At 35.6% G+C, this 18,089-nt stretch overlaps 1 protein-coding gene across 3 annotated transcripts in view; it reads left to right on the top strand.

Moving 5' to 3' along the window:
• Positions 1-18,089, top strand: part of MXI1 (MAX interactor 1, dimerization protein) — an 82,069-nt gene that overhangs the window by 40,873 nt on the left and 23,107 nt on the right. For 2 of the 3 annotated variants that reach the window (XM_081823571.1, XM_006735761.3), the window contains exon 3: positions 3,245-3,274. The exons of the other annotated variant lie outside the window; for it this stretch is intronic. In XM_081823571.1, coding sequence (XP_081679697.1) covers positions 3,245-3,274 — 30 coding nt within the window. The remainder of the gene's footprint in view (positions 1-3,244; positions 3,275-18,089) is intronic. 3 annotated transcript variants of the gene reach the window in all.

The raw sequence follows: 18,089 nt of genomic DNA, 5'->3' as shown, positions 1-18,089 counted from the left end.
CTTGTAGCCTAAGACAGTCTTAAAGAAACAAAGTATATGTTAACTTAAGATTACAGACAAAAAAGCTATCAAAATAGAAGTACTACTGATGAATTTTTTAAAAATTGGAAGATCGGGGCGCCTGGGTGGCTCAGTCGTTAAGCGTCTGCCTTCGGCTCAGGTCATGATCCCAGGGTCCTGGGATGGAGCCCCACGTCGGGCTTGCTGCTTAGCGGGAAGCCTGCTTCTCCCTCTCCCACTCGCCCTGCTTGTGTTCCCTCTCTCGCTATGTCTCTGTCAAATAAATAAATAAAATCTTAAAAAAAAAATTGGAAGATCATGGCAATGTGGTAAAGATTAGTACGTACATGATCATTTTTGTTTTGTGGTATTTGGAAATGTTGTTAAATGTTACTAGTGGTATAACTAGATATGACATGCATTTCTTGGTTTGGTGGAGAAAAGTTCATAATCTTGGCTATCATTTTATATTTTTTTAGAAAGAAGATAAAAGTCTGAGAGAGGTGGGAAGAACTGCCGTTTTAATTTTGTTCACAGCAGTGGGTGACAATAGGCTTAATACAATATTGGAATTCAACAGTTGGTTATCTTTGGGTATATATATTTTGCAGTTATGGCCATATGTGGGATTTCCAAACTGTTTAGGATAAGTTTATGGTAAATAGTCTACCTCTCTCTAAATAGATTGTTTCCATTTATTACTTACTTTATATTCCATTGTTTTTGTTTTACTTGTTCTAAGTTTTCTTCAGATAAAGACAGTTAAACCAAAACTTACTACAAGGTGGTAGGGAATTTCATTATTGAATGCCCATTCAAATTTTGAACAGTATTTTTTGTTTTAAATCTCTTTAAGATATGTCCTTTTCCTCTTCTGATTTGCTGATTTACTTTGACAAACAAAAAAGAACTTAAAACTTTGGTTTTAATTTATTTGGTTGTAATTTATTTATTGGGTTTTGAGCTCTTGAGTCTCTGTTAAACTAAAAGTTCTATGTTTTTATGATTTCTTTCACCTGAATTATACATATCCTTGCTGTTAATTTGGCTGAACTCTTGAAGCATCTTAAGATTTTTTTTTTCTACCTCTTAAGGGAGAAATGCTTTTATTAAGATAATCTCTTGGGCGCCTGGGTGGCTCAGATGGTTAAGCATCTGCCTTCGGCTCAGGTCATGATCCCAGGGTCCTGGGATCGAGTCCCGCATCAGGCTCTCTGCTCCTTGGGAGCCTGCTTCTCCCTCTGCCTCTCTCTCTCTCTCTCTGTCTCTCATGAATAAATAAATAAAATCTTTAAAAAAAAAAAAAAGATAATCTCTTGAAAATGAACATTAGACTTTTTCATCCTGTGTCACTTGGACCTTATAAAACTGTTAAGAAAGCAAAAAGTGGACAAGATATAGTAACTCAAAGAAGACTTTTGGCTTTTGAACTAAAAAACAGTGGGTAAGGGCACCTGGGTGGCTCAGATGGTTGGGCGTCTGCCTTCGGCTCGGGTCATGATCCCAGGGTCCTGGGATCAAGTCCCGCATCGGGCTCCCTGCTCGGTGGGGAGTCTGCCTCTCCCTCTCCTTCTCCCCCTGCTTGTGCTTTCTCACTCTCTCTGTCAAATAAATAAATAAAATCTTTAAAAAAAAAATTGGGTAAAATTTCTACAAATTATGAGACTGACAAAAACACTCCTATTGTTAAAGTTTAGAAAAGTGATTGTTAAATATCCACTGGAATAATAAATCAGATTAAAGTAATCAGTAATGTGATATTCTGAAGACATTTGATATTAACCAGGATATATCAAATGATTAAAGTTTTAGATCTGGTGACAGGAACTTAAATTCTCTTTTATAAAATTCATGTTATTAATGCTAAATTTTTATAAAAGTAATACATGTTCATTTAAGAGAACTCATATAACATAATTCTAATAATAGCTAACTTTAGAGTTTGTTATATTTTGCTGTTCAGTATAAATTTATTTATTCCTCATAACAATCACATGAGGCACGTACTGTTACTTTTCCTATTTTATAGTTGAGGAAACTGAGCACAGAGAAATGAAGGCACTTTTAACTAGGCCACACATTATTTGAACCCAGCACTCTGGCCTTATCGTCTGTGCCCTTAACTACCAGGTAGTTAAGAATTTGGGTTTTGGGGGTGCTTGGGTGGCTCAGTTGTTAAGTGTCTGACTTTGGCTTAGGTCATGATCCCAGGGTCCTGGGATTAAGCCCCACATCAGGCTCCCTGCTCCGCGGTGAATCTGCTTACTACTCTCTTTCTTCCTCTGCCCCTTTCCCTGCTTGTGCTTTCTCTGTCTCTCAAATAAATAAATAAAAACTTAAAAAAAAAAAAAAAAGAATTTGGGTTTTGGAGTAAGAAAGACCTGGGCTTAAATCATGGTTGCTACTTCTGCTCTGGGGACAAGAGCCTATCTCCACCTCTCTGAGGTTCAGTATTCTTACTTATAAAAACAAGGGTCGTTTGGGGGATAAAATGAAATAATATGTTAACTGTGTAGCACACTGTTTAACAGACACTATATTTGTTCAGTAGTTGATAAGTATTATAACAAATACTGATAAGCAAAATGAAAAAAAGTCACAAAAAGAAAATAACCATTGTTAGCATTTTGAGATATATCCCCCCAGTCTTTTAAAGGTGTGTTTCTTGATTTTATTAATGTATCTTCTTTTATTTATATTATTTTCTTCTTTGTATAACTTTGTTTATATTTTACACAAAGGTTAGGAAAACTTGAATTTGTATCACTTAACAGTAAGGCAAGCCTGTCAGCTTCTGTGCTAGCCAAAACTTTTTTCTCCCTATGTTTAGGAGTTACTAAGTGGAGGTAGAAGAGGACATAGAAGTACATTTTTCTTTTTAAACAAAAATGGGATAGTGTTTGAATTAAAAATCTACAAATAAACAAAATGTAGGAAACTAGAAGTAGGCAAGAGAACATGTGCTAGTATTAATTTTATTAAAATAACAGTGAACACCAGTGTCAGAAGAGTTAGTTAACTGAAGACACCATATCCGAATGAATAGTTCTAATGAATGTAGACTATTTCTTCTTGATGAGTGAGGTTATAGAAGTCTGACTATATAAAAAAAAAAAAAAAAAAAAGTCTGACTATATATTGCATTGTTAAAGAAATTCACTAGGTGTGGTATAGCGGGAATTACTCTCCCTTTCCATAGCCTTAGCAACAAATGGCTAAATGGTCTTTTTTGTTTTCCTTTTAGGTCTACACACAATGAGCTGGAAAAGAATCGGTGAGTCAGTGATGAGTGCAGCTTTCATTTATGTTAAAAAGCAAACTCAGTGTTTTACCTGTGAAAATAATGTAATAGTACATGTGTAGTTATAATTGTATTTTAAATGTATAGGATATCATGATTCTGATACATATGTATTCCAAAAAATGACTTAAGTAGTAGGTTTATACTGTCTAAACTGGAGGACATCAATAAATTTTTAAGCTCATTTGAATTTTGAGTTTATGGTTTAGCTGCCTTTATGTTTCTGAAAACAGGTTAATTGTGATAGGCTCTTGACTTAAATATGGTCATGCTATAGGTAGGCAGAATAAAGGTTTCTATGTAGTGTAACTAATAAGTATTATGACAAATTGTAGATCATTGAATTTCTCTTTCTTTGCAGTTTATTCATTCATTTGTTCATTTATTCATGCATTCAACAAATCTTTATCAAGCATGAAGTATAGGTCAGTGCCAGGCAAGCATACTGCTTTAGATAAGAAATACAAGAATGTGTGAGATAGTTTTTGTCCTTAAGGAGCTTACAGCTTCCTGGGGGAGAGAGACAGGTAATTAAAATCCTATATAGTGTGGAAGTATGGTAATGGAGAAGCAGAAGGTGCTGAAAGATCGCTTTGGAAAGTCATCTGATTTTCTTTTGAGGGAGTCTTGGAAGGCTCTACAGAGGATGGTGAGTGAGTACTGTGTATTGAGGAAACTGCAAGAGGTTCAATATGAGTACTATAAAAGATTGTAGCAAGATGCAAGCCAGGCCAGATATTGACAACTATGCTGAAGAGTTTGGGCTTCTTCTGAGAACAATAGGAAGCAGTTGAATGATTTTTAAGATGGGTTGTCATGTGATCAGATTCGTGCTTTGGAAAATCATTTTGGCCATAATGTGGAGAATTGGTTGATTGGGAGAAGGGATCTCAGAGACAAGAACACTCTTTTGGAAGCTATTGGAAGCTTCCAACATAAGGGATGATGGTAGCTGTTGGAGATAGAAGTAGACAGAATAAAGAGACTCTAGGGAATAGAATCAGTAGAAATTGGTGGTTAGTTGACTGTGGAAGGTTAAGTTTTAGATGGTATTAACCATTTACCAAGAAAAGGAATGCAGGAAGAGGACAAGTTTGAGAGAGAAGATGAGGATTGTATGAGTAAAATATTCTCTTTTTGATACAGAAATTAGATTAATAAACAAACTGGAATAATCTGCATCAGCCATTTTTAACAAATAAGATTTCCATGACCTTCAATTTTTTGTCCTTTTTTTAACAGAAGGGACATTACAGATTGACTAACCTAACTACCTCATTGCAGATGAATTTAAATGTCAAATCCTCTTCAATAGGCTTAGCATAGTCCTCCAGGCTGACTTAGTGGCTTTTACTACTTTGTTTGTACAAGGTTCTCTTCATATTTCTTATTGTAAAACTTAATCAGGTAGTATTGTAATTATCTGTTCATATGTCTCTTTCTGCTGAATGACTGTGACTGCCTCAAAGGCAGAGATTCTGTTCAGTTTTGTAACCTCAGTACCTAGCATTTGATGCATTTATAGTTGATAGTGGCTTTAATATTGAGTGAAGCCAATATTAAAACTGGAGCAAAGTTCAGTGGTCTAGTAAACCTCTTTGTGGCAAAGCAGTTTGGCAAACCTTTCATTTTAAAGAATCTCTTCTCTGCCTTGTATTTCTGGTGTATTAAAGGAAGTATCTGGCTAGTTTAAACATGGCAAAAACACCAAGAAATGACAGCTCTGAGGATTCTAAAATTAAAACCTTATATTGTATTTTAAATTAGAGCATAGAGTATATTTTGGGCCACATGTTTTAAATACTGATAAACATGTGGCTTTCGTAATTATTTCACCCAGCTAAACGTAGTCCTTGGGAGACCCTCACTGGAAACCTGGCAAAAACCTTTAACACTCTAGAGACTCTTTAGTCAACTATTTGGAATGGAGCTTTTTAAATCTTTGAGTAAATTTTGTTTGTATGCATTCTGTATGCCAATTCTGATAACTTTACCACCTGTATTATTACTTTGCTTTGTCCTAAAGTTGTCTAATTTAGTATCTGTCTGTGGCACAGGTGTAACGTGTAGCTTTTGATTGCTTGGACGTTATATGAACTCCAGTGTCTCCAGTGAAGGCTTTTTGTTCCCGTTTTATTTACTTAGGTCTAAGACTCTCTCTTTTTTTTTTTTTTTTTAAAGATTTTACTTATTTATTTTAGAGAGAGACAGAGACAAAAAGAGTGAGCAGAGAGAGAGGGAGAAGCAGACTCCCTGCTGAGCAGGGACCCCCCCCCCCATGTGGGGCTCCATGTGGGGCTCGATCTCAGGACCCTGGGATCAGGACCCTGAGATCAGTACCTGAGCCAAAGGCAAACACTTAACCGATTAAGCCACGCAGGTGCCCCAGGTCTAAGACTCTATGGCTGATTTCATACCCTACCTCACTTAAGACATGATTCCCTCATCCTCTTCTGTCTTCTTCTTCCTCCCTCCTTTTCTTTCTCCCTTCCTCTCTTCCTTGAGTCTTAATTGAAAGGTAATATAGAATTAACCTTTCCAGGATGCATTTGTTTTTAAAAGGGGTAGTTATCAATATAAATAAATTTCAAATTTAGTGGAATGTGTCAAAGGGTGAGTGCCAAAGGAAGAATCCAGCTTAATAACCTGCATTCCACTTCTGGAAAGTGAGAGGCTGTAATCTAGCAAAAAACAAAAATACTGGTAAACACAGGATGATTGACTGATTGATTGATTTTATTAAAGATTTTATTTATTTATTCAGACACAGAGAGAGAGACAGCGCGAGAGGGAACACAAGCAGGGGGAGTGGGAGAGGGAGAAGCAGGCCTCCCGCTGAGCAGGAAGCCCAACGTGGGGCTCCATCCCAGGACCCTGGGATCATGACCTGAGCTGAAGACAGATGCTTAATGACTGAGCCTCCCAGGCACCCCAACACAGGATGATTTAAAGGGAGGGAGGTGTTTTACCCAAATAGCAAGAAGGTAACACAGGAATATTTTTTAAATTTAAGTCTGTATTGTTGTTACATTTTTAAGCCCCCTACCTGTTCTATTTAATGGTTCTTCCCCCTCAAAGGCAACATTTTTATTTGATGTGTTAAAGAAAAAAGATAACCTATGTTTGCCTTTCATTTGCTTTTGAGTGTGAATTTACATGAGGAAAGTAATTCACTATCAAAAGGGTAATTTGATTTTGTCTTCATTCTGAGAAGATATTCCTAAAGTAATTCATATTTTTGAGATTTTGCACTTTACATATGACATATTTATGTCAGGAGTTACTTTTTTTTAACTTGGTTTAATATCTTGCATATAAAGCAGCTCTGAGTTAGTGTTTTTTTATGGGGCAAAGCAGTGAGAATTAATGTAGATGATTTTAAATTGTTAGTGAATAACAGAGGAATTCCAAATTAAGGCTATCCCAAAGCCCTGTGATTGTTGAAGCTCTGGGTCTGGCCTTGAGGAGATAGTAGCCAGCAAATGTTAAGGTTCATGCGCCCAGATCTCAAAGGAAAGCCTAATGGTGGAGATTTGGAGTCTGGCAGGCCAATTGTAGTTTGGCTTACAATTACCCCAATATGCAGATAGGCTAGTAGGGAGCTTAGGGTAGTTTCAGGACTGATAATGGGATTCCGGTTTTCTTGGATAAGTCCTAGGGGCTTATTTCTGCCTAAAACCTTGATGGTTACACTGAGTTTACTCTAGATGGTTCAGAGCATTTATTTGTTACTTGTATATTCACCTTGTCCCCCTAGACCCCTAATAGCTTATAACTAGCTCTGGAGGTGGAAGTAAAAGAGAAGCAGAGTACCTTTAGATGTTCTGCATTCCTCAGGAATCTGTATGTATCATTTCATGGTGAAATTAATGAGTCTTTGAGGTTTAAGATTTAAGAATTTCACATTATCCATTGGCTTATCTTATCCGTTGTGTCCTTACCAGAGGAAAAAACCATTCAGTACAGATATTAGATCACTTCATTGCTTTTTCATTTTCTTAATTGAAATTACTGATGATGTTTTTGAAAGAGTCAACAACTTTAACAGGACTTTAATGGTCAAGAACCTTGGTGCTGACGGCAAGAGAGGCCATTCAACCCTAATAGCTGTCATTCCTTTGAAACAAAAGGCTTACCCTTATTGCAATTTTGGCAAAGCTAGCTGGGCCAAATGAGGATACTGGCAGAGCAGAAGTGCCTGAGTATTTGGGATAAAAGAGAAGCAGTTCCAATGAATGGTAATAGGTGTCCTCCATATAGAGACTTTCTCATATTTCTGAGGGAAAGATGAAAATGACATTTTTACAGTACTTACTGTATTCCCCCACTATGCAAGACTATTATGTAATCCTATAAGGTAGGAAGGCGAAAATGTAGGCCAAAGTGTTATTGAAAACTAGCCATTTTGACCATCATTAACTACAATTTGAAACAAGATGATGTGAACACAAAAACAGTCCTAACGATGGTTGTCTAATCATAAATATGATAGCTGTATGTAATATCAGTCTTTCTCTCCAGTAATGATTAATAAATATTTTATTTGGCATTGTGGTAGATAAAAGATGTATGAGATACTGACTTTATCCAATCCTTGAGGTTAAGGTCATTATAGTTTGGTAATTATGGGTTTCATCTTTTAGTACCAGGATCTAGTTTAGTTACCAGTGAATGTCTAGAAAGGTGTACTAAAAGTGTTTTTCAGGTTGAAGATTGAAACCCACTAGTAGTCTATGCAGTCATTTTAGTGAGTCATTTTGAAGAAGAAATTGAAAAGACTAGAAAATACCAAAGTGTATTGCTTGAAGTAAAGTTAAATGTAGAATTATGAAACTTGTACATACTGGGTTATGATATAAAATACTATGGTCATAGTCAAAAAGCCACTGCTCTGAATAGTGAAGGAGAATGAATGTATGCTGAGACATGAAGAAGAGATAGAATTTGAATCTATGGAAAAAATAAGGGAAGAGGTCAGTGTGATTAGAGTCATGGAAGCCATGGAAGTGATATCATAAGCTGTGTTCAGGAAAGAGTGAGTAGACCATATTGAGTGGAAGAGTAGAGTCTATCAAATTAACAATGGGAAATGAGGCCAGAAAAGTGTTTTGGGATTAGATTGTGCAATGTTATTGAATGTTAAGGAATTTGGATTTTCTTTTGTTGGTAGTAGTAAGTTTTTGAGGCTTTTGAAGCAAAGAGATAGGTATGATCAAAGCATTTATAAAGAAAAAAAATACAGTCTAGGTACAGAAGCAGGGAGACTAGTGTGGATCCTTTTGAAGTAGCTCATGTAGTAGTAGGCTGTAGGAACCAGCACTCAGGTGATGGACTTGGGAACAGAAAGGAGGAGAGAGAGGTCTAAGAAACACCAGAAAGAAAGAACATTATTTTTAGTTAACTGCTACCATTCAGTTTTCCTTCAGTTTCATTCTTCACATAGCAGCAAGAGTGATCCTCTTAAAGGACATACCAGATCATGGCATTTCTACCTACAGTCCTCCACAGCTTCCCGTTGCAATTAGGTAAAATCTGTGACCTACAAAGTTCTACCACTCTATCCCTTGTCTCTTATGATCCAGCTGACACTGCTTGCTTTCTTTTCCTCAAACACACCATGTTAATTTTCATCCTAAGGCTTTTGCACTTCTTCCTTCTGCTTAGAAAACCCTTGCTCTACTAGCTCTTCATTATTATTTAGTTGTCAGGTCATCTCTTTAGAGAACAGTAATCATTCCCCAGTCAGTCTCTATCCCATTGCTTTTTCTGTCACCTTAACATTTATCTGTGTGTGAATTATTTATGTTTGAGTTACTGGACTACTTTCATAGAATGTAAGTTTCAGGAAGGCAGGGACTTTGTTTTATTTACCCTTCACACATAACAGTCATTCAGTAAATATTTACTGAATGAAAAAATGATTATATGTGCTATTGAGTATATCCATAATCAACAGTATATGTACTTGAATTTTAATGGCTTAAGTGAAAAATGACAACTATATAAAATAGAGTTCAACAGATATATTATTATAGTAAAATAATTTCATGGGATGTATATGGAAAACTTAATGAATTCTTAAAACATAAATTATATGAAAAAATTTGATAATTGGGAACATCTTATGAGGTTTTTACCATGAGGGACTTTATCTTGCTTATAAGAAGAGAATCAATAACTAATTGATTCTTTCAGTTCATTAGGATATTATATAGTGCACTAAGACAAAGACAGGTAGTTTTGTAAAGAGGAATAGTTTATCTGATGGAGTTCATGCTCCACTTATGATGTCTTTATTTCTGTCTCATTCTATGTGTTGAAAATGGCAAGCATTTTTACAAGGTAAAGATTTATATATACTTGGAGACTAAAATATCATAAATAATTTCAACTTTTTTGTGTTAGAATTTTTGATTTATTAGTTACATTTATCCCAATGGTTTGGACATGATAAAGAATACAAAACTCTTCCTAGGCTATCTATATATCCAATCCCCATTTGACATGGCTAGTATGACAGAGTGATTGTTTTGTTCTACCTTATCCTAGAACAAAACAGAATACTAAAATCTTTGTGACCATGCGTTAGGGAGTGGTTTCTTAGTATATTACCTGATTATTTAGGATTCCTTGGAAGGAGGAGCATATAAAAACTGGTTTGGGGTACTTGTATGACATTTCTTTAAAAAGAACATGCACTTTTATATATAGTGTGTACATTTTAGAAAAAATTTACATTTGTTAGGAGGAAAAGAAATTACAAGATTGGTTTGGCAGAACTTTCACTGAAACTTTTACATCAACTAATAGTACCTAAGGATATTTGATTAAAGACAAGTTATGGGGTTAGGGAAACTAAACTTTTATTGTAGGTTGAAATATATGACTGTAGCTGGATCAGAAGTCCACAGCTGGGATTGGGTGCAGTTATTTTGGGAAGTTTAGTCAAAAACTCTTCTTAGCCTTGGTTTATTACTAAGATATAAATCTCCTTATGAAAATACCTTATAGTAAATCTCAATATGAAAATACCTTATAGGGCGCCTGGGTGGCTCAGTTGGTTAGGCGACTGCCTTCGGCTCAGGTCATGATCCCGGAGTCCCGGGATCGAGTCCCGCATCGGGCTCCCTGCTCAGCGAGGAGCCTGCTTCTCCCTCTGACCCTCCCCCACTCATGTACTCTCTCTCTCTCTCATTCTCACTCTCTCAAAATAAATAAATAAATCTTTAAAAAAAAAAAAAAAAAAAAGAAAATACCTTATAGTAACTTCCTTAGCCTCATAAAGGGCATTTATGAAAACCCACAACTAACATCATACTTAGTGGTAAAAGACTAAATGCTCTCCCCTAAGATCAGGAATAAGACAAGGATGTCTGCTCTTTTGGCTTTTACTCAACATTTTTCTGGAGGTTCTAGCCAGGGCAGTTAGGCAAGAGAAAGAAATAAAAAGCATCAAGATTGGAAAGCAAGTAATAAAACCATTTTTATTTGTGGATATCATAGTTTTATGTATAGAAAATTCTTAGGAATCCACATATACAAAAAAAAAAAAACTATTAGAACTCATAACCAAATTTAACAGAGTTGCAGGGTTCAGGATTGACACACAAAAAACAATTGTGTCTCTATATACCTGTCTGAAAATGAATTTATGAAAACAGTTCCATTTACAGTGACATCCAAAAGAATAAAATACCTAGGAATAAATTTAACCAAGGAGGCAAAAGATTTGTATACTGAAAACTACTACTTAACATTGTTAAAGTGGCAGTACTCCCTATACTGATCTACAGATTCAGCACAAACCCTGCCCACATCCCAGCTTCCTTTGTAACAGGAATTGACAACTGACTTTAAAGTTCATATGGAAATGCAAGGTACCCAGAATAATCAAAACAATCTTGAAAAGAGCAAAAGTGGAAGACTCATACTTCCTAATTTCAAAACTTACTACCAAGCTTCATAATCAAGACAGTGTGGTACTGGCCAAAGAATAGACTTACAGATCAATGGAATGAAGTCCGGAGGTAATAACTCACATTTGTGGTGTGCCAAAGACAGTTTTTTGACAAGGATGCCAAGACAGTTCAGTGTCTTTTCAGCAAATGGTAGCTGATACACTGGATATCTACATGCAAAATAATGAAGTTGGATTCCTACCTCACACCATATGTAAAAATTAACTTAAATGAATCATAAACCTGAATTTAAGAGCTAAAACTATAAAATTCCTAGAATATGAGAGTAAATCTTTGTGACTGTGCTCTACGCAGTGATTTCTTACATATGACACAAAGTACAAGCAACAAAAGAAAAAACAGATACATTGAACTTTATCAAAATTAAAAACATTTGTGCTTCCAAGGTTACCATCAAGAAAGTGAAGACAAATCACAGAATTGGAGAAAATACTTGTAAAGCATATATCCAGTAAGAAACCTGTATCCAGAATATAGAAAAAACTCTTAAAACTAAGCAATAAAAAGACAACCCAATATAAAAATGGGCAAAGGATTTGAATACCTGTTTCTCCAAAGAAAATATACAAAGGCCAATAAGCACATGATAAGATGTTCAACATTAGTGGTTTAGGGAAATGCAAATCAAAACTATGTAATACCACTTCACTTTCACTAATGGCTAACTTAAAAAAACTCACCAACTTTGTAGTCATCCATTCATCAGATCAGTCACCGCTGATTGGTAGAAAGGTCCAAAAGAGTTGACTGACATCATAGTTTGGCACTTAAAAGTAGTGATGTCATGTGGCGCCTGGGTGGCTTAGTCGTTAAGCGTCTGCCTTCGGCTCAGGTCATGATCCCAGGGTCCTGGGATCAAGCCCCACATGGGGCTCCTTGCTCAGCAGGAAGCCTGCTTCTCCCTCTCCCACTCCCCCTGCTTGTGTTCTCTCTCTCACTGTGTATCTCTCTCTGTCAAATAAATAAAATCTTTAAAAAAAAAAAAAAAAGTAGTGATGTCATTATCGTCTGCTGGCACTACACAAATGACTCAACACTTTGTAATTACTTAAGACATGTAATTAATCACAGATAAGTTTCCAATACATTATATGGTGCTACTACCGAATATGGTTTGGGTACTTGATAATAAGTCAAGTTTGAGCTCTGTCACATATAAGAAGGGTATATTTAAAGGTCTTTAAGAACCTATAACAATGAAATCCAACAAAATTAAGACCATATATTGAAAAGATGTACTAATTGTATAAGTTTCATTCGAGGTGTAATAAAATACAACTCAATTATGTTTTGGGGGCCTTAAATAACAAATTTTAAAAGTACAGTTGTAGAGGGAAGGAGAAATAGCATTGTCCAGAGACCAGGAAATAGCTACTGATCTAGTTTTCTTTTTTTTTTTTTAAAGATTTATTTATTTATTTGAGAGAGCGCGAATGAGAGAGAGTACATGAGAGGGGGGAGGGTCAGAGGGAGAAGCAGGCTCCTCGCTGAGCAGGGAGCCCGATGCGGGACTCAATCCCGGGACTCCAGGATCATGACCCGAGCCAAAGGCAGTTGCTTAACCAACTGAGCCACCCAGGCGCCCCTGATCTAGTTTTCTGATGAGGCAAATAAAATAATGGCTACTTTCCTTTTTAGTCTAAAGATGGAAAACTGACACCCTTAGTTTTGATTTATGTAAAAGTTCTGAAGAAGATAATTTTATTCTTTGTACTTTTTTAGATAGTAGGAGTCCAGTTACAGTATTGAGTTATTGAGAGTAACTGTAGGACACTAAAAAAGTAGTTATGCATTGGAAAGTAAGGGATACTTATTTAATACAGTTTTTCTATTTCTGAAGCTGTAGAACCAGATAGATGTGGATATTAACATTATCAAGCAGTATGCAGAGTACCCATCATTATTTGCCATGGAGACATATAATTGATGCATTTTTTTTGTATGCAAGAAAATGAATATTTTAACCATATTTTTATAGGGATAGGAATGCTGAAAACTGCAGATAAACTAAAAATAGCTGTCAGAGTGCAGAGATAGGCACCTGTTAGAGTTAGAATTAAATGTTATATGAGATAGAGATGAAGTAATTGGTGGGTTTTGGAGATAAGATATATGGTTAATAAAGGAAGCATAGCCAAGATAAAATTACACATCTAAAATGCAGCCTATGCAATTAAGTCATAGTTCCTATATTGACCTTTGTCAGAAATAGCTCATTAAGGTTAAGCTTTCTACTCCCTGACCCAGGCTGCAAGGTGATAGAGGCGGACTCAGACAAGGATTACATGCTAGAAACCAAGTGTTCTCAGAACGTAAGCTGTACAGTTCCTAAACATTGAAGTCACTTCTACAACTGATAACATGGGAAGAGATGAGATCATTAGGTCTTAAAAATAACCCAGAAAAGTTATAACTTGAAACTCTAAAATTATGTCTAGAAATAGACTTTAAATAATTGACATAGTGAATATTATTTACCATGGTGAAGTTGTAGTACCTTTTTATCCAAGTGATTGCAGAGTGTGTATCTCTGTGCCGCTATAACTTAAGGAAACACTTCCTCTCAAACCATGAATTTGTATTTTTAAAAAAGGGAATAGTTTGATTAATAGGCTTTTCTGATATCTTTTAGATGATAAAGTATACAAAAATTTATTTTATATGCATCTTTGAGGAATATGTTTGATCCATAAAACTGGCTGTACCTTTTATACTGATGCTCACAATAATTAGACAGCAGCAGAATTCTACTAGACTTTAAGGCCATATGCTCTTTTGCTAAATTCCTTTGCCACATATAGTAATTAGTACAATATAAATGCTCTGATAAATATTGGTTTAATAATAATAACTGCAATTCAAGTACTTTTTCTTAAGCCAGCATCTTCTTCATTTAAAGAAATTTCTAGGGGCGCCTGGGTGGCTCAGTCATTAAGCGTCTGCCTACGGCTCAGGTCATGATCCCAGGGTCCTGGGATCGAGTCCCGCATTGGGCTCCCTGCTCAGCAGGAAGCCTGCTTCTCCCTCTCCCACTCCCCCTGCTTGTGTTCCCTCTCTCACTGTGTCTCTCTCTGTCAAATAAATAAAATCTTAAAAAAAGAAAAAGAAAAAGAAATTTCTGTTTGGGTAGAAATTTTGGCAATTAAAGCATCCCAAGAAGTGTATCAGTAAGAAATCCTTTTATTATGTGAGAGATTTCTTATCTTGCATTTCTTTATCTTTTAAAATTTAGATTCATTTGATACATTTTAGCTGTTGCAGAGAATATTTTGTATTTGCTTATATTTTTCTATTTATTCTAGTGAATAATGCCATTTGCAAGTCCCATGGGTGTTACTACTGGAAAAACCACAAGTCTAAAGAAGAATTCAGTAATGAGAATAAAATTTTCTAATATGGTTACTTGCTAACCAGTTCTTGAAGGACAGATTTGCTTAGAAAATAATTAACAGCCCTGGGATAAACACATGACATGTTTCTTATATCTTCTAGCTCAAGAAAAGTTGAAACTTAATGAACTCATATGACTTCCTTGTTTTGTTGTTATCTTGGGGAAAACTAATAGAGAAAGGTAGATTTTAATACCAAACATGGTTTAAGAGCTAAGTTGTTGAAAAAGATACCTGGAATCCAACACAGATGACTTCTTTGTGGATTTGTAATCTGTTGATGTGAGAGTTGTACCAGAAGTCAGAAAATAATGATTTTCCTTTCATCTCTACTACTGGTAGGCTGTGGATGTTATATAAATTATTTGATTTCTTTGGGTCTTGCTTTCCTTGACAGTAAAAAGAAAGAGACCTAGATTTCTGAATTCCCTTCTTATATGAAAAGTTTTAGAGTTCTATAAATTTTAAGTTCAGCGATCATAGGCATATTAGAAACTTTATTATTATTCTGTTGTCTGCAAAGCATTTTCCTGATATAATGTCTGTATGTATGCATGCAACAAACCCCATCCCCACACACACACGTGCGCGCGCACACACACACACAAAACGAAAGAACAGCTGGAAAAATGAGCTTAGAACTCACCTCATTCAAACTTTGGGATTTTGTAAAATATCTAAAGATTATTGTAACATATGGTGCTATAGCTACAGTGATAAAAGCCTGTTTTGTAAGTACTTATTTTGTAATGATAAATAGTAAATAGCTCTATAAAACTAGTAGAATTTACCCTGGGAAGCATATGTGTCTGTGTGTATATAAATAATATAAATACATTCCTCAAAGCTGTATACATATACACACACAGAAAGGTGTGAATTCTGAAATTTAAATACTATTGAATATTTAGGACCTTGTTCCTTTTGGAAAATTGCTTACCATTGACTTCTAAGGAAATGTAAAAAGTTAATCTTTAAACATTATTGTGCTAAATCTTGGTCACGTTTTTGTTTTTGTATTCGTATTCTCTAAGTAGTTTATATCTGCTCAGGCTCCAGAAATCCTGTTTTATAACTGTATCGTATTGCTGTATCAGGTCAGTCATTTTAACAGGCCCCTGTGATCACTAAATGAGGTCTGCCACACCAGGAGGAAAAAGCACAGAGCTGTTAAACAGAACTTTAAGGAAGGATGGCTTAGCTTATTTAAAACATTTTGTCTATAAACAATCTGTAGAGAAAGTAGCTGTAGGTCAATACATTGGTATCTTTTTTCCTTACCATTTGAAGAATCAAAGTAGCTTTTCAGTAATGTTCTCACTGCTTTGGTGGTCTGCCAAACCCTAATTTGGAGACATCTTAACTGTCCGTCTCCCTCTCCCCACCCTGTTTAGGGTTGCTAAGGGTTGCTGGAAATCAGAGTTGTGCTAAGTCCACTAGAAATTTATGCTTTCTTTAACTGTAACCTCCTTATGGATCAGCCGTTCTCACTTCTTATTGTCTCCTTCCAGCATTTATCAACAGCGACTATTCAACCTTTTTTTTTTTTTTTAATGCCCCCAGCAGAATGTGAGGCAAAAGCACAAGCTAGGAGTCATCAAAATCACATTCTAGTTTACAGATAAGGCTTCGGTTTCTCTAAAATTAGGTGTAGAATTAAATGATCCTTAAGATCTGTTCTAGTCCAAAAAAATTCTGAGATTTCAGGTGCCCAGTCCCACTTTTTACTCTCAGTTCTAGTTTTTGAACCAGGAGTTAGGACCCGTATCTCCTCACTCCTAAAGACATTTCCAGTATATTATTGTGACTCCTCCTTTGCTGAAACTGTGGACACCTGGTTCAAACTTCATCTCTGTTTTCTACCATTATTACTTTTGGCTCAAATTCCTTGACTCTCCCCACCCCCACTTCCCTTTTGAACACCTAATGCACACATGAACAAGATGCATGAACAAGAGTAACAAAGTTTTTACAATAACCAAAAATAAGTAACCTGAGTTTCTAGCAATAGGGGGAGTGGCTAAATAAATGACAATATATTCATAACTTGCAGCAGGTAAAAAGAATGATATAGACCTCTATGTGTGTATATGGAGAGATTTCCAGGCATATTAAGCTAAAAAAGCAAATTGAAAAATAGTATTTCCAGTATGATCTCATTATGTTAAAAAAGTAACACAGTCCTATATGTAAATACATTGGAAAATTTCTGGACAGATACATGTGAACTTGATATACTTGTTACCTCTGGGGAAGAGAGTGGGAGTCAAGGAGAAACTATTGTGTTGATTTTATTGTTAGAGTTTTTGTAGTAAAAATGTGTATTGTGAACTTAAAGATTATTAAAAAGGCAATACATATAATTGTACTAATATATTTCCATAGATAACAAAGCTGGAAGGGGCCTTAGAGAATCATTTAGTCTGATATCCATATTTTATGGATAAGGAAACCTGAGTCCATCTCTGCCAAGTTGATTAATGACAAAGTCAATATGAGAGCCTGGATTTTCTGATTCCCAAACTGGAACTTTTTCACAATGCCTTCTAAGTACAGCTAAAATAAATATTTTTCATGAAATCTTTCCTGGTGATCCAAAGTGATATCTTCTCTAAATTCCTATCTGTTCACTATTTGTATCACTTATATGAATTTTAACCCACACGACCTTATACTATAATGTCCTCCCTTTCTAGATCATTTATATCCCTCCCGTGAGGGGAGGAACTTTAACTTGCTCATTTTTGTATTTGACACAGCCTCTTGTGTCTAACAGGTGCTCAGTGAATTAATAATTAATATTTTTGTTTGATTTTCATGGCAGACTATGCACCTTGCGTTAGATTAAGAGAAAAAAGTTAAATGCCAAACCAAATAAACAGCTGGGGGGGGGTTTGTTTTTGTTTTTGCTGTTTTGTTTTGTGAAGCCTGCCACTTCAAGATAGAAAGTATTTTAGGAAGGCACATAGTGAGATATTTGCTACCCTGCAAATATCTTCCCTTTCCAAGGAAAATAGTTTGTTCTCCAGTAGTGCTTCAGAGAGAACAGTTTGTCCCCATAGGATATTCTAGGTAATATGACCCACTTAGGAAATATGCGGTGATTGTGCTTCATAATGGGACCTCTGCTAAAGTTGTACCATGGGAGGAATGCCTCTTGAGTGTGATGGTTTTACAGATGAAAGTACATTTTTCTCTGTTTTTGAATTGGTACAGCAGACCAAGAAACTCAATTGTGACTTAAAGTTTGACTATAAATAGCATATAAGCTATGACAGATCTTTTTTTGTTGTTGTGAAGATATTTCCTCAAAATGTTTGGAGTTGATACAAGTGTCTTGCCCTTGATGTATTGTCACCCTGTTCTGTCTAAATAGCTCTATAAATTGATATTAGCATCTCACTAAATTTCAGCTTGTTT

The sequence above is a fragment of the Leptonychotes weddellii genome, chromosome 6, assembly GCF_054177405.1.
Source record: "Leptonychotes weddellii isolate Sample4059 chromosome 6, ASM5417740v2, whole genome shotgun sequence".
In the NCBI taxonomy this organism is placed as follows: domain Eukaryota; kingdom Metazoa; phylum Chordata; class Mammalia; order Carnivora; family Phocidae; genus Leptonychotes; species Leptonychotes weddellii.
This window is presented reverse-complemented; position numbering and strand designations above follow the sequence as displayed.